General features: G+C 52.0%; 7 protein-coding genes across 7 annotated transcripts; 3 read left to right on the top strand and 4 right to left on the bottom strand.

Annotated features, from left to right (window-relative positions):
* Positions 1-4: 4 nt before the first annotated feature.
* Positions 5-833, top strand: SCP_0313160 (ADP-ribosylation factor; the record flags this gene model as incomplete). Its single annotated transcript, XM_027756699.1, has 6 exons — positions 5-59; positions 121-131; positions 187-268; positions 322-414; positions 472-698; positions 756-833. 6 exons carry the CDS (start codon positions 5-7, stop codon positions 831-833), a joined length of 546 nt encoding a protein of 181 aa, XP_027612500.1.
* A 435-nt stretch (positions 834-1,268) lies between these two features.
* SCP_0313150 (hypothetical protein) lies at positions 1,269-3,874 on the bottom strand (the record flags this gene model as incomplete). The annotated part of the gene is made up of 11 exons (XM_027756698.1): positions 1,269-1,419; positions 1,480-1,546; positions 1,603-1,654; positions 1,720-1,787; positions 1,864-2,080; positions 2,171-2,482; positions 2,776-2,836; positions 2,902-3,009; positions 3,062-3,598; positions 3,671-3,781; positions 3,837-3,874. 11 exons carry the CDS (start codon positions 3,872-3,874, stop codon positions 1,269-1,271), a joined length of 1,722 nt encoding a protein of 573 aa, XP_027612499.1.
* Positions 3,875-5,514: 1,640 nt separating this feature from the next.
* On the top strand, positions 5,515-6,407 carry SCP_0313140 (40S ribosomal protein; the record flags this gene model as incomplete). Its single annotated transcript, XM_027756697.1, has 3 exons — positions 5,515-5,624; positions 5,685-6,231; positions 6,288-6,407. 3 exons carry the CDS (start codon positions 5,515-5,517, stop codon positions 6,405-6,407), a joined length of 777 nt encoding a protein of 258 aa, XP_027612498.1.
* Positions 6,408-8,581: 2,174 nt separating this feature from the next.
* On the top strand, positions 8,582-11,216 carry SCP_0313130 (Probable Na(+)/H(+) antiporter; the record flags this gene model as incomplete). Its single annotated transcript, XM_027756696.1, has 13 exons — positions 8,582-8,599; positions 8,649-8,699; positions 8,877-8,909; positions 8,976-9,228; positions 9,300-9,401; positions 9,451-9,621; positions 9,676-9,714; positions 9,773-9,925; positions 9,979-10,260; positions 10,315-10,319; positions 10,368-10,512; positions 10,564-10,913; positions 10,968-11,216. 13 exons carry the CDS (start codon positions 8,582-8,584, stop codon positions 11,214-11,216), a joined length of 1,851 nt encoding a protein of 616 aa, XP_027612497.1.
* An 898-nt stretch (positions 11,217-12,114) lies between these two features.
* On the bottom strand, positions 12,115-14,155 carry SCP_0313120 (acyl-CoA dehydrogenase NM domain-like protein; the record flags this gene model as incomplete). Its single annotated transcript, XM_027756695.1, has 7 exons — positions 12,115-12,656; positions 12,711-12,765; positions 12,821-13,331; positions 13,380-13,526; positions 13,579-13,698; positions 13,760-13,958; positions 14,017-14,155. 7 exons carry the CDS (start codon positions 14,153-14,155, stop codon positions 12,115-12,117), a joined length of 1,713 nt encoding a protein of 570 aa, XP_027612496.1.
* Positions 14,156-18,975: 4,820 nt separating this feature from the next.
* SCP_0313110 (hypothetical protein) lies at positions 18,976-19,257 on the bottom strand (the record flags this gene model as incomplete). Its single annotated transcript, XM_027756694.1, has 1 exon — positions 18,976-19,257. The coding sequence occupies one exon, from the start codon at positions 19,255-19,257 to the stop codon at positions 18,976-18,978; it is 282 nt and encodes a 93-aa protein (XP_027612495.1).
* An 81-nt stretch (positions 19,258-19,338) lies between these two features.
* On the bottom strand, positions 19,339-20,342 carry SCP_0313100 (NADP-dependent alcohol dehydrogenase 6; the record flags this gene model as incomplete). Its single annotated transcript, XM_027756693.1, has 5 exons — positions 19,339-19,353; positions 19,414-19,749; positions 19,807-20,126; positions 20,191-20,217; positions 20,327-20,342. The coding sequence occupies 5 exons, from the start codon at positions 20,340-20,342 to the stop codon at positions 19,339-19,341; spliced, it is 714 nt and encodes a 237-aa protein (XP_027612494.1).
* Positions 20,343-20,403: the final 61 nt, after the last annotated feature.

The following is a 20,403-nucleotide window of genomic DNA, read 5'->3' as shown; positions in this document are numbered from 1 at the left end:
AGCCATGGGTCTCTCAGTCTCCCGCCTCCTTTCTGGCCTCTTCGGCAAGAGGGAGATGCGTAAGTGTCCTTTATAAATGATACCTGGCATACCTCGAGTCTGATATTTCTTGTTCTTCAGGTATACTGATGGTAGAGACCACCAAAACTAGTTCTAGCATCCGATATTGACTCATATACCCACTAGGTCGGTTTAGACGCAGCAGGTAAAACGACCATTCTGTATAAGCTGAAGCTCGGCGAGATCGTTACCACTATTCCCACAATCGGTCAGTCGGCCCAGTTTTCGACATTCGCTTGATCTGATGTAATGCTCACCCAGGTTTCAATGTCGAGACCGTGGAATACAAGAACATCTCGTTCACCGTGTGGGATGTCGGAGGCCAGGACAAGATTCGTCCTCTTTGGAGGCATTGTACGTGCAGGCTATCTCTCCCGGGTTGGTGCTTCCTGACTGGCTCACTGCATGCAGACTTCCAAAACACTCAGGGTATCATCTTTGTTGTCGATTCCAATGACCGGGAACGTGTTTCTGAGGCACGCGAGGAGCTACAGCGGATGCTCAACGAGGATGAGCTCCGCGATGCGCTCCTCCTTGTCTTTGCGAACAAGCAGGATCTCCCCAATGCTATGAATGCTGCTGAGATTACCGACAAGCTCGGTCTACATGGCCTCAGGCAGAGGACGTGGTTCATCCAGGTGGGTGCCATTCTATCTTGATTCCGACGTATTTGCCGCTGATCACTATCCCACCAGGCGGCGTGCGCGACCAGCGGAGATGGTCTCTACGAAGGTCTAGAGTGGCTGAGCGCAAACATCAAGCGACGGGTGTAATTTCGTCTCTTCTCGCCGTCGTTTCTGGGTACCTACAAACATTGTCGTATTACGATCCTCACGATATTGAGAAGGGTTCATGTGCCGCCTCGTCTCTGCTCGATACTCAGTTTACATGTCGTAGTCTTGTTAGCGTCGCCTCTTTAGTCTGTCGGTGGTCCTTCTGGTCTTACCACCTTACCTTCTTGTGTCATATACATAACGGAGCTCTTATTCCCTGTTCTCATCTCGAGGTATGGGCTGTGCCCAGTGGGCTTCTAACGAGAGATGGCATAAACGAGGACATGTGTTTGCAGAGACATAACTTCAGATTTCTCGATAGCAAATAACAAAACAGGGACCGCGTCAAGTACCTATACAGAGAACAATCCAGCATCTAACTGGGCGTGGCTGAGGGGGACGACCCACGCCACGCACATAGAGCACACAGAGCCTTCACATGATCGTGCACCCCTCATCCCTCCTCTCCAAGCCGCGCGCGATGTCATCCGGACGGATAACGCGCCCCTGCCCACTAGGCTGCCCGTCCAGGTTGACTATCAGCACGCCCTCATTGCCCTGGTCCAGCTCCGCAATGAGGCCGTTCCTATACAGCGTTATAAGTAAGCTGTATTAAGAGAGCATATAAGAAAAGACGGGGGCGCACTGCTGCATCAGCTCCTCGATCGCGGGCTTCAGCTTCGCAACGCCGTTCGGCGAGTGCAGCCCCTTGCCTGCGAGTGGCAGTCTCAACAGCAGCTACGGTAAGTTTGGGGAGAGAAAAACGCACCGACTATAAGATGCAGCTTAGCATCTCCTCGTCGCCGCGCGCCTTGGATCGCCTGGTCGCTGTATGTGATTGCTTCCTTGACGAACAGCCCGTGTAGATCCACTTCGCCAGGCTCACGACCCTATTCGACGCGTTAATTGATTCATCCAACATCGAAGCGAGGCAGTCACACGCCTTGTTATTCTCTGCATGACAATAATCGGCACAACGTAACGGTCAGCAAACACGGAACAGACGGGCGGTCTCGCAACACGCCCTCACCAGTAAAGATCCACTCGCTCGCCTGTGCGTTCAGCCGCTCCATCTCGCGTTGGTGTGCCTTGCCTTCGTTGGAGAGCTCCTTAGCGCGCGCGCGTTCGCCGCCCGCATACGCGGCGTGGCTCTCCTCGAAGCTGCGCGCCATCTGCGCCCCCGCCTCGCTCGCGCGCGCCCGAAGCGCTGTGTAGTGCTCGTTCTGCTGGTTCGCCTGCGCCTGGTTCTGCACCGCATTCACACCAACGTCGGCATCAGCACGGACCGTCGATTCGTCAGACGTGCGTCGGGTGCAGACCCGCTAGAGGGCACTCACCCGGGGCGGCGGCGAGACGGGGTGCGGGGGCGGACTCGGATGCGGCGGCCGCTGTGTGACGGGATAGGCGGGCTGGTATTGCTGCGTTACCGGCTTGTGTGGGACCTCGACGGGCGGGATGTATTGCTGGCCTTGCGGGGGAGCCGATTCCTCCTTTATGGGCGACCCGCAGAGGATGTCGACGACCCCGCTGACGATTGAGCCTAGGATATTTCCCATTTCGATTGTTGGAAACCTATACGGCAGCTGGGAAGTGCGGGGACGATGTAGAGAGACAAGGAGAGGGAATAGGTGAAGAAGCGCCTGTTCAAACTACAAAGGACGTTCTATCACCTCAATGCGGTGTGTGAGCACGACGTCGACATGTCATCTGATAACAGTGCGGGCGACGGGCGACGTAGACATATGTTATGCAACACGCCATTCAGGTGAGGCAGGGAAGAGAGGAGAGACCTAGACACGAGGGTTTTGTATAACATCCATCCATGTTTTGTCTAATTTATCCGAGGGAGCGTGCTCGGGAAAATTGAGAGAAAACATAACAAGTGAAAATCTCTCCATTGCAGAACTTCGACAGGGCACTAGATACATATCATGAAACGAACCAGAATCTTACCCCAAGCATACCCCCCGTTCACCAACCTAGCCCACCTTAGATTTCCATCCCTACAAGAATATAAGCCGCATCCACCGGGAAAGGCGGCGTCGTAACGACCGTGCCTCCCACGTACATGAGCGAGTGAAGAAGCTCGCCCAGCGCGGGGGAGGACCGCTCGAGAGCGATGACCAATGCAGAGCACTGCAAGCGTTCGTCCGCCAAGTCCAAGAGTGCAACGATGCTGCATGACATATTAGCATTTACAAGACCAACATAACTAGCGCCACACTCACCTCTCTCGCACATTGACATTGGCCGCGCTTTTAGGGTCCACATAGAGCGTCTTCGGCTTGCCAGGCAATTCGAGGACGACGCCCTCGAACGTGGCATCCATGTTCGGCGCGGAAATGGAGACGCTCTTAGCATGAGGGAGCGCACCGAGGGCGTTCCGTGGGAAGAGTGCAGACAGGAAGTCAAGCGCGGCGTTGGCCTGTTTTGCACTGATGGCAGCAACACTGCCGTCACCCTCCCCGGCATCGTCAGGCGTCAGCGGGGGCGTGACAAGGTCGGGGAAGGGTGAGCCGATATGCTTGTGGATGATGGCGCGCGGCGCGCTGCCGTGCGCGAGCGCGCCGCCAAGGATGTCGTGGTCGGGAGGCGGTGTGGGAGGGCACTCTATGGCGTTGGGGAAGTTTTCTGCTCCGAATGATGATAGCGTGGATGAGGTGTCTGAAGGAGAGGAGGAAATCGTAGACGCCAGACTGTCTGTCACCCAGTCCGACGACCCTCGATCTGGAGGGCATTTTGCATTGGGGGCGTTAAAACCGCCACTATGGAACCGTCAGCGACAAACGTCAGGCCAGATGTTGTATTCAACACTCACCCCCGGCCCGCCAGAGAACGTGGTAGAGTAATAGTACATCTCGTCGGTGCCCTGCATCTGGCACACCGCAAGCACGCTAGGAGTCATGTCGAAAGAGAACGCCCCATCTCCAACGGTTTGACGACCGTTGCTGCACCGAGTGTCAACTCATCATCGAACTAGGAGGTGAAGACATGGAAACATACGTGGGGCAAATACTAGATTGGTGTTTTGAATAATTCATAATATTGGAGATCGACATGGGGTGCCAATGCGTTAGTAGCTGGATTTCAAGTAAGCGCTGGGCTGTAGAACAAAAACGTCAAGGTATCAATAATTCTTCCTCCAAATATTTGAGCGGGAAAGACTCACTTTGTGCGAGCAGAATGCTAGCGTTGTGGTCTGTCAGCGAGGAGTTCGGTAGCAAGCCGCGAAGGGCTGCACCTCCTGTCTTATTGTCAGCCTGATACCGGACCCCGGACACCAGAGCACGTGGCTGCTTCACTTGGTCGCCTACTCACGTCCGGAAAGTCACGCCCATAAATTCGTCCAGTTGACGCTTCTGCAGCTGTTCTATGTACATTAATATTTAGCGATGTGCACTAGTTCTAGCAGATGCTGCTGCCAGCGATCAACCAGGTAAGTGAGGCGTACTCTGAGACTCGAAAGCCGTGCCGGCTGACCAGCGCAGACGATCCTTCACGGTCCGTTGGCCAGACGAAAATATGTCGACGACGGCCGGATAGTGTGAAAGTATGACGATGAGCTCACACTAGCACCGATTGAGGACACGGACCCAGGACACGGACCCAGGACACGGACCCGCGTCCAGCGACTACGATAACATACAGTCGCTAAGTGCCCAGACCTTGGTCCTCGAAGCAAGATTATCAGCGCTCTTCATCGACAGTAACCCCAGAATGCAATTTCATACAGCAGACATTTACTGGCGCATGTTGGTGTTGGACTAGTGACAGGTTTCTTCAGTAGACATGACGCACAAGCAGTAGTCGCAGAACTCACAAGAAGCGTCAGTTGCAAGACGAGGTACGTACCGGTGTTTTCTCATCTCGAACGGGCGCCGCGGTTTCGATGAAATACAACCCGTGATCTTCGTGAACTGGGGATAACCACTTTCAGAACTGAATGGTTATTCCCAGTTCACGAACGTCTTGATGGTCAGCTGGCCAAGGGGTAACCGCGCGACGTCCTCACCGAAGGTGCGATATTGATACGACCACAATCGCTATCGCGTGAGTCTCTTTGCATCGTGTCAGAATGTATTGGAGCGACGATAACTTACCATGAAGTTGACAAGAACCATCAGAAACACGGGCAAGACGAGCGATCTTCTAACGTGCTTGTGAGAAATATCGATGTACGCAACGACACGAGACATAATCAGTCAACCATGCAATGAAGGACATGAATGAGAGGAGATATTGAGCGTTCACAAGGGATGCTGCAGGGTACTTCGATATGTATATGAAGGTTCAAACGTTCACTGACAGTGAGAACAAGTTCAGATTGTTGTCAGTGAGGAACGACGAAACGGAAGGGGTCAGTGGGAAACTCCGGGGTCCGACCTTAGGGCCGGTCTCGTCCCGATTGAGCATCTCTTGCGGTGAGGTGTTCAGAAATCTGCAGGCGAGCTCAACTTCGACCTACCTCAAGACGTGAGTGTCCTTCTGCTATTTTGACACCGGGGATCTGTTGCAGATGTCATTATGGATGTCTGCTCAAATTTCTGAATTTATTGACCTATGCTGACGCGATGGATCGGTGGTTTCGCGAGCGGATGATCCTACCTTCTTCTCGGGTTTGAACCAGGGAATTCCTGCTTACGATTTTCCTTGTTTGCAGTAATATCTAGGTGAAAACAAAATGGCTGACGCACATCGCGGACGTGGTGGATTTGGGCGTGGGCGCGGAGACAGAGGACGGGGCCGTCGGGGACCCCGCCGCGGCGGACGCAAGGACGAGGAGAAGGAGTGGTGCGTCCCAATTATTCCTGCTGCAGTTAACGCGATTGCGAACAAATCTGGTTCCCAAAGGGTTCCCGTCACGAAGCTGGGCCGTCTCGTAAAGGACGGCAAGATCAAGTCGATGGAGGAGATCTATCTGTTCTCGCTGCCCGTGAAGGAATACCAGATCGTCGACTTCTTCTTGCCGAAGCTTAAGGACGAGGTGATGAAAATCATGCCCGTGCAGAAGCAGACGCGCGCTGGCCAACGCACCCGCTTCAAGGCGTTCGTCGCGATCGGCGATTTCGAGGGGCACGTCGGCCTCGGCGTTAAATGCGCGAAGGAAGTCGCCACTGCCATCCGTGGCGCCATCGTTCTCGCGAAGTTGTCTGTCATCCCCGTGCGGCGGGGGTACTGGGGTGCGGCCCTCGGTGAGCCACACACTGTGCCCTCGAAAGTCAGCGGGAAGGTCGGTTCCGTCATGTGCCGTCTCATCCCTGCGCCAAGAGGTACTGGTCTCGTCGCGGCGCCCGCATCAAAGCGATTGCTGCAGCTTGCTGGTGTCGAGGATTGCTACACGCAGTCGAAGGGTTCGACTGCGACAATGGGTAACTTCTTGAAGGCCACCTTCGTTGCTGTAAGTATATTTCATTGTATCTTTGTTTACGTCATTCATCTCTTTTTTCGGTTCAGATCACACAAACATATTCCTTCCTCACACCCGATCTCTGGCGCGAGATCCCTCTGTCGAAGTTCCCTTACGACGAGCACAGTGCGCACTTACAGCTTGCGGCGGGCAAGAAGGCGTATTAGATTGTTTATGGCGGCATGTTGCATTTGTATTGAACGTTGTCAAAACTCTAGGATCATATGCCTTCCATGCTCGGCATGATCCATGTTTTCTCGTGTATGAGTATCCTTTGTTCTGTTGGCATCATCTGTGCCGGAAAGCCGGCGTTATGCCGAAGGCTTATCGCAGTAGGTCGTTGGGCACGTCTCCAGCCTGGTGCAGCACCGTGGTGGTGTAACAGGAGAAATTTTGCGTTCAACTGTCAGCCTCTTGCGATTGGCACTTTAGTACCCCTGGGAATTGTGCCTACTCAACGTCAAGTTCGACGCAAGTAATGGCCGATTCGCAACTTGGCTGTTGTACATGGTTGGAGTCAAGCATTCTTCGACGGAGATCGTTGGCTTTAACACCTGTCAGCATCCTCGAGTTAAATACAACGTTCTAGATACCCACCCGGTAGCCAGCTAGCCGTAGAGAGTCTTGCTCGTGCATTTACATAAACTTGGTTCAAACTCTGGTTGCTACAACGTCCTTCTCGGGGTTCAACTTGAACAAAATGATGCGACAAAACTGCGCGACAACTGTGCTACTCGCGGTCTGTGGGTGGCTGCGTTCGCGGGCGTTTTCCAGGTGTACGTCCGACGATTTCTGAGGATTACCAGCGTGTTAAGGAGCGTTAATCCTCTTTGCAACGATAATTGCGGAGTGGTGCCAGAGCTGGAGGGATGTCTATATAGAGGAACGACTCTTTCTTCCTATATACTAGAGGCTGGTTAACGAGCCTAGGAGGGATGTGGAAGTGAGTCTTAAATTTCTCTCGCTACCTTACAGAGCATCGACGCCACATCTGAATTCAGAGATGGTCCTGGACGAGCAGTCCGGATTGCTGTGTCTGGCATGCGCGAACTTCTGAGGTGTCCGTCTACGTGGTGGACCATCGAGTAACGTTGGAGGGAAGGCCGGACGAGGTGGGCTCGGATTCGTCAGTCGAGTCCCTTAGAGGGAAGGTTGGGAGATTGACCTTGACGCACGTTCTACCGTCGAGGATTCACTGGTGTCCACACCGAACGATGCCTCCGGCTCGAGTGACGGGAAGAGTTGATGATTCTCGAATGGTCGGGAATCGAAGACGAACGGGCTTGGAGGTCATTTGATCAGGTTACGGGTACACGAGTGTAGAACTGACACAAGTCTAGTATCTCACAATAGAAGCTTTCCTCGCCCTGCCAAGTTCGACGGTCGAATATTACCACGTCGAGGAGGGCTGCATACATTTTAATCACTGCAAACGGCACCAGCACCAAGGACACGTTCAACATGGCAAGTCCAAGGCAAGGAATGTGCTTAACAGGCCGACAACACGCTTCATGTGAAGAATGTGGCGACTATTGGTGGATGTTCCACATTTTGTTCCCTATGCTGATGAAATATGCTCTTAAGTCTAGCCCTGAACAATCTTAGTGTTGACAGGGAGGGTGCTATGTGGGCTGTAGGTGAGCGTTAGAGCATAAAACGTATGATCCGAGGAGCTGTGTCTCATGTCCGCTCGCAGTATTCCCAAAAGCACCCCACTTCAACACGCGCACAAAGGACCTGACGGCAGCGTGGCGTATCACCAATAAGCCCAAAGGACTGTTGAAGCCTGGGCAGGGATATACGGAGAAAGGGTGAGGAGTATCCTGTTGATGCTTGAGGGTGCTTCCTCATGGTGCAACATCAGTGCAACATCAGATATTCGAGGACGACGGGGGACCACCTCGGGCGTCATTCCTGTGGTTCATGACACGCCAAGGGTCGCTGTATGCACAGTGAGTGCCTACATTCGTGCGCTGTCTCTAGGGCTTACTCGCGTCGGTTCCGTGCCTTACAGGCTCCGTGGCGTCGCAATTGACCGCATGCAAATTGTGAGGCATTATGATGAGACCTCTCTCTTGAATAGTGCAGGTCCTGTACGTATGAACTGACCTCGTGGCAGATTTTGTATGCTATCTTCGCGGTTTAATTCCCTACCGGGTCTTAGGTTTCATACATGAGGAGCTTGCGTGGTAGGTCAACGGCTCCTCTCTCGGCGTTCTGCTTTTGTCACTAGCTGACGTTTATAAGTAAGTTAGACAACAGGCAGAACCTTCCCCTGCTCTTAACTCTCAACCCTTCTCTGACTGTGCATCGAAAAGCGCAGAAAGTTTGCCCAAGAATAATGTTACAATTGTTGCAAGTCCGTCTGCCGTTTTGTAACTTGCTGGTTTTACAAACTAGCTCTGCAGGTCACCGATACGAGTGTGGCTTACATCGTGCTCGGAGGCTTTGCCGTCGCGGTATGTGTCGTCATTATATCGAGATTACGATGCGAGCGCACACGCGTCGCTGAGATCTTGTCTGAAACTGCATGTGAGAACTTATCCCACATGAGGCACAGATCTCCGATTTGGCGTTATCATCCACTCGCACATATTCGTCTGCTACTTAAGACCTTGCACTGATGGTTTCTTTAGTTCAGTTTGGTGTCGTTGCTCGTGAAAGAGAAGGTGCGCAAGCCATGCTGCTAGATAGATCATGGTCCTGATCCAAGCTATCGTTTACGAACCGTTTAGTTGTACATCAATGAAGTCGTCCTCGGGACCGCCTTCGGAGTTATCATCGGTCCCTATGTCTTTGGCATTTTCGATCCGCGGTCTTGGGGATCTCATACGAATGCCATAACTCTTGAAGTGATGCGTGTAGTCCTCGCGACAGGACTATTCGCCATTGGTGTCGAGCTGCCGCAGACGTACATGAAAGATCACATGAAGAGTCTGCTCGTCATGGTCGTACCTACCATGGCATTCGGTTGGGTTGCTGTCGCTGGTTTGTCTCATCTGGTTTGACTTGAACGGCTGCGAAATGAAATTTTACTGAGACGCCGGCATATCCTGCAGCTGTCATTTATGGATTATTTCCTCAGTTTAACTACATATCCGCACTTGTCATCGCTGCCTGCCTGACACCCACGGATCCCATCATTTGTGCTGCCATCGTTGGTAAGTGCCCGCGAAGAATTGTCAGAAGCATCGGTCTGACGCTTGTTAGGCGGCAAATTTGCGTTAGAGCACGTACCCGCTAATCTGCGCCTCATTCTCTCCGCCGAATCTGCTGCAAACGATGGGCTGGCCTATCCATTCCTGAGCATCTCAATCTACCTCACGGTTGAGTCCTCCGTCCGCGTCGCCATCGGCAAATGGTTCCTGGTAGGCTGGTTGTGTACGCCGTACCTTCTCCACAGTCTCTTGCCTTGTCTTATACTAAATTTCGTAGATCAAGTCATACTAGGTGTGGTCCTCGGCACTTTGCTAGGCAAGCCGACCGATACGGGCGGTCATTACACTACATGCTGATGTTTGTTCTTATGCAGGTTTTCTTTGCTGCTACCTGATGAAGCTGTCGTACCGCAAGGGTTTCACTGATCGCCAGTCGTATCTTGCCCAATATCTCGCTGCAGCAGTCTTCACTATCGGGATCGTCAGGACCATCGGAAGCGATGACCTTCTGGCAGCATTCGCCGCAGGTATATCTCTCTATTATTCCCGTTCTCGTGTATGCTGAAGGTTACGGATGTAGGCACTGCTATTAGTTGGGACGGCCACTTCAACGATCGAACACAGAACGAATCGTTCTCTACCGTTATTGATCTACTGCTCAACTGTGCCTGCTTTGTGTACATCGGAGCGTGGTTACCTTTTTCGTCATTCAACTCTCCGGAGCTGGGTATCACTGCGTGGCGTCTCGTTGTGTTGTTTGTCGTCGTGCTACTCATCCGCCGGATCCCTCCTCTCCTGGTCTTATTCAAATGGATACCAGAGATCAGGAGCTGGCGCGAAGCACTATTTTCCGGCCATTTTGGTATGCTCTAGCGTTAACTGCATGTGATGCTCCAATTCTCATGATGTGTTTCAGGACCGGTAACTTTTATCCTTATTGAATGCTCCACGCAGCTGAATTTGGATTAGATGGGAGTCGGGGCAGTGTTCATCTCCACTAATGCTGTGTTAAGACTTCCCGAGCCGGAATCTCCTCCCCAGGGCCAGGCACAACTGCTCGCTGCAACCCTCCAGCCAATCGTTTCGTTCATAGTGCTGGGCTCTATCATCATTCGTACGAGTAGCGTTCTCGCTTTCATCCCATCTTCCTGACGTATCTCTACAGATGGTCTATCCATCCCCTTCTTTTCGTTCGGGAGAAGCGTAGGCTCTCGCACGATCACGTTGACCCGCACATGGACATCCCGTGGACCTGCTGCGCCAGACTGGTTGCTCTGGGCACGACGCGTACCGGGCCCTGAACTGTCCAACTCAGATACATTTTCCCGTGCCGACCCCGAGCAGGGGGTGGAGACAACGGTTACGTCGGAAGACGGGAAGGCACATCCGTCCATCAAAACCTATGAGGACGCCGCCAGCATATCGTTAGACCATCCGTCTTCAATGGAGTCTGTGGTAGAAGGTCTCCGCAAGCCCTTGCAGGACAATGTCGCGCCCTTGGTAAGCGCGACCAGTGTACGTTCACCTTGCATGAACGATGGCATCGTGACTCAGGCATTTGTTCTACAGGCGCCAAACCTTATGCGTTCTGACGTTGATATTGCCAGTGTTGCTGCAAGCCCAGAGATCATACGAATTGTTGAGTCCAATGAGCCCGTAAAGACCAGTCCACTGCAGAAAATGGGCCATTTAATTTCCGATGACGGAGGAAGCACATACTCGAACGAAGGCGCGTACAGCGATGACGACCAACCGCTTCCTTCTAGTATGCAGTCTTCAGCGAGCATCAAGACGGTCCACCTCCCATCCGCTCAGTAACACAAGCTTGTGGTCCAAACGGCTCAAATCCGAGGAGCGCTCACTTCACTATGCAGTAGGTTGTTCTAAGACTGGAATGGAGTGGGCCGCGGGGCTGTGGTTAGAGATTGTGTGTCACCAGGGAGCAAATCGATGAGTCAGTATAGGGTGGGGGTAGTCGCACTGGGGATCTAGGTCTTCTGGTGAGCACTTCGACCCAAGTCTTGGACCATGGGTGCGGGTCCCTGTGATTTATCTATCGCCGCAAGATCTAGACTTACTCTCTTAAGGGTTGACGGCAAAAGATTATCTTCAGTGTGGGTGCCCCTTGCATGCCATGACCTGAGATTGATCAGAACTTTTGGGACGGCTGTTGACGTTCTTGCGACGTGGAAGACTGCGTGACCCTCGTCGCCGGAGATAGCTGGCGTATGTCAGAGTGGTTGCATCACGGCACACAGTCTATTCGACAGTTTGTGCGGTCGGCGGACACTGGTCTGTTCGACAACTTGAGTACTCGGTGGGCGCTCGGTGGGCGATGTCATGTCGTCGAGATCTAGAGCGTCAACTTACGTGTGCGGCGGGGCTGCTGTGAGACTATCGATACGAGCCTTTCGGCGAAGTTTGACTCTTTCGCAATACGGACGATGGATTCGAAAAGACGTTGTCGGAGCGTATCGAATCCGCCCTTCCCACGTCGACGACCAGCCGTGTCTCGTAAGTCGTCCGTAATCATTTTGGACTCTCTGCTATAAGAACAGGAGTACAACACTAATGAGTACAGTATGTACAATTACTAGAAGTACAATATAGCCGACCGCGAGGAAGCATAGTATCACAACACGTAGGACAATAACAGCGGTACAAGTTCAGTGTACTTGCATAAGGGTCGTTAAGAGAAGACATCCTGCTATACTTATCACAACTGAGCTCTCACCATCTCGAATGCTGGTGTGTCGTCGGTGGGAAGACCCACTTTGGCCGTACCCTCGAAGACCTCCAGCGACGCCACGAAATCCGACCAGCGCTCGTCGGATACGATCGGGGCGCTAATATAGGGACCAACATCCATCTCACGTACGAGAGAGCCAAGGAGGGGGAGCGTCTCGTCTAAGGCCTTCGTCTCCATCTCCGCCTGCGCGCGCCGGCCCAGACGTGTATTTTCGGAATACCACGCAGGGTCCAGCTTCACGACGTTGGCAACATAGAGGTCGATCAGGCAGGGCTTGACACCGGCAGCGACCGCCGCGTCGTATGCCATCCTGTGTCCAATTGCCTCCACCAGGGCTTGGCAGCGTGGGAGGATCAGCCTGTTCACTTCCACGCTGCGGTGGTGAGGAACAGACGTAATGATATCACGAGCTTCTTCGAAGATGCCTGCCTCATGGAGAGCGAGCAAACTCGTCGGGTCCTCGGGAGCCGGCATTACATATCGGCCCAAAAGTAGCTCGGTCGCCAACCCTATGGTCAGTAGAACGTGAACACTAAGTCGCGAACTACGGTGGGAACACTCACGAATGGACAGACCAAGGATATCTCCTTCAGCTATCGCAAGTCCACGCATTTCCGCCTAAGGAGATGAATAGTCAGGACAGCATCAACGACCGACGCCAAAAAAACCTCACATGCAGTCTAGTCATCTGATTGTGTGCGAACAATCCTTGTGCACCGCAACGTTCTGAGACGGCCAAGCATGCCTCCTGCGAATGCTGAACAGCAATAGCTTTGGCGATAGCGGCGATACCGCGGCGAATACGGATGTCCTTCATCGTACAGAAGGCGTTCGTCGCCCAACGTTGAAATGCCGACAGCACGGAAACCTGAGCGGCAACGGTCAAGAGCGGCAGTTGTTGCGTCCTGAACTGCAGGATAGGCTGTGGGTGATCTGGAGGGCCAGTTGTTCGCCGCAAACTGTACATTGTCCCGATGGTAGCGTAGCATTGCATGAAGGGGATGCCCAGACAACTTAGTGCCATAGTACCGACGTTGACCCGCGAAGTAATCTGCAGCACATGATTATGAAAGGAACGTGGCTTCTCCAGTGCTCCCAGAAGCGACGTTCGAGGTAGCCGGACATTGCGGAAGGTTGTTATCGCATGGTTAACCGGGTTGGGGCCTTCTCGCGCGGGTAGCTGCCTGGACCTCACTGAGCTGTAATCCACTACTGAGCCAATTTTCACATACCTTGCTTGGACACCAGTGCACATTTGGAAGCCGTCATTCAGTGGCACGACGAAAGGATGAATTCCAAAGTCTTCCTTGTTGACAAGGAGACGAGCGAATACAACTGCGATGCAGGGCGTTCCAGCAGGAACGGTGGGAGGCATGAACCTGTACCAGACTGTGAGCATGAAGCTGGATAACAAGGTATGTATGATCTTACTTCGCTGATTGCGGTGTCGGCGAGTTCAGGAGGAATTCCCCGGAAGGAAGGAGAGTCGCAGTGGTTTCCAGGTTATGAGCGTCGAGGCCATGACCTACTTCTGTGAGCATATATTGCCCGCTATGACGTGAAATAATGCCTTAAATGGAGCACGAGATCATAGTTGTAACACGAGACGTACAGTTTTCTGAAACGCAGCAAATCTTCCACAAGCAGGTGCAGCTCAGGTCTACGCGACGCGTAGGAAGCTATCGTACCAGCGCATAGATTGTAGTGGATGGTCAATAAAGTGAATGCAGAACCGTCTAACAAGACAACGGGATCAAAGTGAAGGTCCCAGAATTTCTGTGAAAGCGAGCTGATGTCATGGAAAGACAAGTCTGGGAAAGAAACAGATTGTGATTACAGATCATAATTCAACGGAGGAAGGGGACATACCGTACGCGAGACCAACGCTTCTCGCCTTCTCGTAGGACAGACGTGAACGATCTCGAGTGTCCAGAGAGTATACAGCAGTAGTGAACGGAGGGGTGCCCACCAAGGGGACGGTTCGTCGTGGAGAGGTCGTCGCAGACATGAAGCGTTACACCGGCACTGACAAAATCAGTTATGTACAGAGGGTTTGTGAGTGGGTGGATGGCTTACCTTCATGATGCATTCTTATACTTCCCTCGTGAGCGTTGGGGCGAAAGGTCGGCGGCAGTCACGTAATTTGTCACCATGCCCGGAATGTTAAATGGGTCCCAGAATTGCAGTTGGGACAAGGCGGCAAATACGAAGCGAGACTGAAGATATGACCATGCATACACAGGTGATGCAACTGTGTCTGAGTCGAATCCAGAATTGATGGAAGGGTGACCCATCAGGCACTAAAGACGCCATATCATTCTAATTGAGAAAGGCTGCTAGAGCAAAACTTCTGCCGGCCATCGTGTTCGCACTGCGTGCCGGTCCAGAACTGGAGGGTACAGGGAGATTAGACATTTCCGTCCGTTCCCTTGTCTCGCGAGAAAATTGATGTTGTGGTTAGTAGGCGCGTGTTAATTTTGCCGCGACGTGGAAAGTTCCGATCGGTCTCAGATACGGCATTGTTACCATGAATCTGAATGAAGGCAACACGTTCGCCACGCACGCGGGTGCCATGCACCAAAATATTACTCGTCAGAAGACGATAATTCTAGTTTCCTTATACCCGAAGACCGTCAAAATCCAGCCCAGGTTGAAGCTTCGAGAAAATCTGCATGCACATTTGATCTATATGTACGTCAATGGATGACGCTTAGAGAGGCCGCCGAGGCACATAGTGAATGTCAGCGGCACGGCATAAACATACGCACCAGTCAACAATCGCTATCAAACGTAGAATGAGTACTTTGCAATGCACAACAACTATCGAAGCCACGGTTCTTGGGAGGGATCTCTGAGACAGCGTTCTACGTCCGGACTGAAGCCGGCCGTTTAAGCTCGAAACGTGGTCGCATTACTCTGAATTCTGATGGATGAGCGCGATGGTGGCCTTGCCCAGGTCAATTCTCTGAGCACGGTCGCAGCACGCGGCAATCACAGTGCACCTAGGCAATGGGAGCACTCGATTTTGAATGCATCGTGCCGTGAATGCACAATCAGCTGGTAGGGGGGTGGCGAAAACGTGGACTATCATAGCCCCACAACAATCCAGGAGTGGATAAGTGGAAAACGCGTACATTGATAGCTAACTAGATGATGGCATGAGTTCAGGCTAGGCAAGAATAAGTGTAGCGTAGCACTCAACGTGTACGAGAAATATGTCGATTAGAGCGGCCTAGAATACCACTGTTCCACCTAATCGCGGCATGATCGCTAATGCTGGATCCCGGGAGCGCGCCGTCGTCGACATCCCGTTTTGCCGAGTAGTCGCTTCCGTTCCGTAGCTGTCCGGATAACACACATGGCCGAGAAATTGCATCAGCACCAACGAGAGCCCTGTGGAGGCGAGAGCCCTGTGGAGGCGAGAGCCCTCGCCCAGCATGGAATCTGTAAAGTTCAAAGAACAGAATGAAGTGAGTTAGACAACGAGATTCATAGCTGAGACGATCCAAGTAGGGCGCGAGATCATTATGAGATTGCACCATCAACCATTGCATGCATCATTATGAAGATCGATCGACATGCTCCCGCGAACCTCCTGAGCTCTGAGAGCTCATCTGGAAACAAATCCTACCTGGAAACTAGAAAGTCAAGCAAGTAAAACGAATTTTGACGTGATTGTGTCAGTAATAACTAACTGGGAATCTCTCACTGCTGCTTCGCCCAATAGTCGGCACGGCAGCGTACACTAGCGTACCCTCTTCGAGCTTTCCTGAATACGGTCTTCGGCACCGCTTAAGCTGCTTCCGTGAAATCTGCCACCGTCTTTTCGAAATGATATCATCGCAGCGGCGGTTCAGGAGCTTCCGACAAATGTTTTGGAGACTCGAACTGCGGCCGCCGTAGAAGAAGTGCTAGAAACGCCGTTTACGAGACCAGCACGCTTTTCAGAGAAGTGACTATTCCAAGCGTCCTGCGGAACCTCCGCAACTTGCCGGATAGGGCGTTTCGGAGGTAAGAAGCTTCTTTCTTGCCCGATACCTGCATGATGTAAGCCATGATCTGCTTCATTCTAAAGAAAGAACGTCAATATCTCTCATCAGTCCACACAGCGGAATTCCGGGGTCTCCGGAAGTAGTACTCGAGGAGTAAAATCCGAGATGGGCATATCCCATACTGCAGACGCTGACATAATCGCTGAGCTTGTGCCTTGCAACTCGGTGTGTCAATGTCCTGGAGATGCGCACCAGCGCGTCCCTGCGAAACCTTCCAAGGGCCGATCACCTTTCACGGGCAAAAAGAGCGATCTCAACGTGTACTTGGAATGCAGTGTAAAAGTCGGGCTTCCGAGGGCTAACGAGAGCCAAGCAATCAGTGGATGTGGCGACGCACTGTGGTTTTCCGTTTTGTCGAAGGCACCTCTGGATATTGGCGGTGCCCGAGGTATCCGCGGCTCCTAACCATCGTTATGACCAAATGGTAGACAAGAAGGCTTCAGTAGAGGATACGACTGACCGCCGTCTTTGAAATTTCAAATTTTCAGCACGGTGAGAATATTTCCCCGAACTTTGGAATGAAGACCGAGAGTGTTTCGCCGCTTAGCTGTGTCACTTCACGAGCTGAAGCTAAGATATACTGAGCAATCTTCCAGGCTTATTGTAGACATCTCTGGCGCTCAAAGTACAGTAGCTGATAACATCCTGAGTTACCAGAAAAGTGCAATCATTCTAATTATTCTTGGTCAGAAGGATGCAAAACAAACCTTGAAGTGAAAATAACTTTACAAAGGTGTGCTGGCATATAAGTCCATGCTTGTGGCGGCATAGGCTTAAATGGTTCAAAGAAGGCATATGAGCTGTTTTTGAGCGAGAGAACGGTTGCCAGCGAAGCGTCGGCCTGCTGGCACTAATCTCACCGGGCCGATCAGCCCCGTACGTGGCTCACAACTGTACCATTCAAGTTCGAAAATTCTTGAGCAGATCCTTCTGTACAATGGCGGTAAATTCACCAGCATATTGAAACGCGTTTCCAATACAGATCTGTGCACCTCGTGCAGTTCAGTCTGATCATCTACGCGTCCTATAAGCTATGTCACTCTCGGAGACGTTCTGCAGGGAAGGCGCAATCTCCTTCATCCATTGCACCTGGCTCACGCAAATGGAGAAACTCCGAAGTCGGATTGGCCACTAGTGTTTTCTGTCTGCTATGGGAAAAATCTGGGTCCTGAGACTTAGGACGGTGATCCTCGGCCTGTCAATGTTAGAATGCAGACGTCGTGATCGCTCTCGATTCCTCTTCAGCTTGTCCCAACCTCGCTCACCTCGGTGAGTTGTATTGTCCATAGGGGAATCTGCATGCTCGGACCGCTCTCTGGCTTGTCTCCGGTCAGCTATTCACATCTTGGATTAGATATTCTCCGGGGCTTTTTGCACACCAAGTGCGGCATCGGGTCGTGCATCCATCGCGTATTCTCTCCTCGTCGAGGAGCTCGTGAGACATACTTCGGAGGCTCCTGATATCACCTTGAACAGCCTCGACTATCCATGTTGTCGGGTAGCTTTCCGGATAGGTGCAAATATACGAAGGAAGGGGCGATACGGATTCGGTTAATGCATACAGTAAGACTTCCAGTCAATTGAGCATGCATCACGTCTGTACGAGAACATCCGCATCTGACATCTGCATTGATGCATGCTAAGGCTTAGCGCTTAGCCCTAATCTCTTTCAAGCTGCCCGATACCGCCTTCACGTTCCTCATCGGGAGATCTTATACTATGAGACATGCATTCGTCTCTCTCGCAACTTCAAGCACACCAGGTACCTCGTCTGTCTCCTGACATCGCTGACAGAAAATCAAGGACTCGTTCACCGGGGACCAACGGCTTCCGGCTGCGACCAAGAGCGGGCGGCATGTTAGTCCGGAACGCATCGCGAGTTGAGACGGTGGTGCCGATAGCACTGTTGCAAGGACTGAGTAAGTCATGTCTACTCTCCACGGTCCCGTGAGTCCTGTTCACGGTATTTCGCTCCTTATCCAATACCCTACGTCTCCGGCGGGACCGAGACCAAAGCCGTGGGTCAATTTGCCATGCCAGATGAACAGGACCCTCTTCGGAATAAAGCATATGAAGCGTTGATGCCTGCGAATCGCGGCGAGTAGCCTTCTCCCTGTCATGTTTGCCATCGTCGTGCAGTCTACTCGCTTGCAAGCGCATGCTGCATGGCAGAGACGTGTAGTGTAACGCAGTGGAGGTGTAGCAGCGTGCTCGCATAATAATTCTCATCTTAGAAATGCACTTCGGAACTGCAGGCAGCTGCCGAGTTGCCCCCCTTCCAGCAGAGTCTCAGATGATCTAACAGCTACAAGTGAAGCAACAATAGCGCTCATTACTGGCTCTGCAGCGTATTCCTCTAGCAACGTCGATAGCATTCTTGGTCCCTATTTCAAATCAGCTTTTCTGCAATCGACCAATTGCCAAAACGTTTGTATAGATATCGACTTCCTAGGTTTTCTACAGAATTCAATCTGAGGTAATCTGCAGTGAGAAATGTTGTGCGGTCGGAGCGTAATAAAATTATTTTTGAGTTTGTTAGGGCTTCTCAGACGCTATGATCAGGGATCTGCACCTTGCTGATGTATGGGTCGGCGAAACGTGATGGAGACAGACATGCTTTTATTTAACGATGGGATCGTTTGTACGATACAATGATAGCTATAGTGGTTCTCGGAGCAAGAAGAATACAGATGATTGATGGCGGGAAAATCGGTACGAATACATAGCTTTGACAACGACTCGAAGGGAATGGCAAATACTACGAATCAATCTCGACCTAATTGATATCCTGAGTCAACACGTAACGATAGCGCACCTTGTTGTGCTTCACTCCTTCAAGGGCCTTTTTGACGTCCTTCATGGGCAGCTCCTCAATCCACGGTTTCACTTTCTTTGCCCTCGCCAACTCCAACATTTCCAAGCACTCCTTCTTACTTCCTACCTTGCTGCCGCCGAGGAGGCAGCCGTTGGAGGCGAGTTGGAAGGGATGTATTGGAGGCAACGGATTGTTGGCGTCTGGGATGCCCACGGTGATGAACTTTCCGTGGACAAACAGCATAGAGAGGTACGCGTCCAACGGACTGTCTGGTTGGAAGACGTCGCGAGTAGAGACGATGAGGTCAAGAGTATCCGCCAAGGGCTATATATGGTAGTCCTGATGAACGTTTGTGCCTGTCAGAATGTCTAGGAAGAGACTAGATACCCAAGTTCGCACCTTTTCCTCGGTATTGACTATGTGATCAGCGCCCATCTTCTTGATATCCTCCATCTTGCTCTTGTCGTGCGTGAAGGCATAGACCTCGGCACCCATTGCTTTGGCCCACAAAATTGCGTAATGTCCAAGCCCTCCAATACCAACAACGCCGATCTTCTTTCCCGGCCCTGCACCGTAGGTTCTCAGAGGAGAATAGACCGTCAGACCGGCACAGAGCATTGACGCAGCGTGACGCGACTCGATTCCATCTGGAATGGGAAAGACGAAACGCTCGTGTGCTCGAATGGCAGTGGAATATCCCCCGTGGGTGATTACGCGATCCGGATATTCGCTATTCTATATATGCGGCAGGAAATGTGATAAATACGGCGCATATAGTCACCGAATACGCACGTAGGTACTGATACTATCCGGACAATAATTTTCGTAGTCGGACTTGCACCGCTTGCACTGGAGGCAGCTGCCGACCTGTGCGCCGACGCCAACTCGGTCGCCCGGTTTGAACTCCGTGACCTTATCGCCGACGCGAGTGACCTTTCCGACGATCTCGTGGCCAACGACGAGAGGCAGATTGCTCTCTCCCCAACCTTGGGTGAGCGTATGGATATCAGAGCCGCAGACACCGCAATGGGTGATGGCAATCTCGACGTCCTCCGGCTGGAAAGTCTTGGGCTTGAGGATAGTCACCTTGAGATCACTCCAGAAGAAGGGATCTAGTTGAATATAGAATAGATATGTCAGTATATGCGATTGAAGATGAACGAAAGGGCCACTGGCCTGTCAGAGCATAACCTTTGGATTCGACTTGAGATGACACGATGGTGGGAAGAAAGAGAGTTGGAAGTCTGGTCTATGTCAGCGCGCAGGGTTTATATATCCTTCGCCATTGTGGAATGACGTCGTCCGGTCCTACCGATGACGTCGTACATATTGACAGGTGAAGGAAATGTGAAGGAAGCGAGACGAGCGACAGAAATAGGCAATCAATGA

This window comes from Sparassis crispa (assembly GCF_003851025.1).
Source record: "Sparassis crispa DNA, contig_000002F, whole genome shotgun sequence".
In the NCBI taxonomy this organism is placed as follows: Eukaryota; Fungi; Basidiomycota; class Agaricomycetes; order Polyporales; family Sparassidaceae; genus Sparassis; species Sparassis crispa.
The sequence above is the reverse complement of the archived record's forward strand: the minus strand, read 5'-3'. Positions and strand labels throughout refer to the sequence as shown.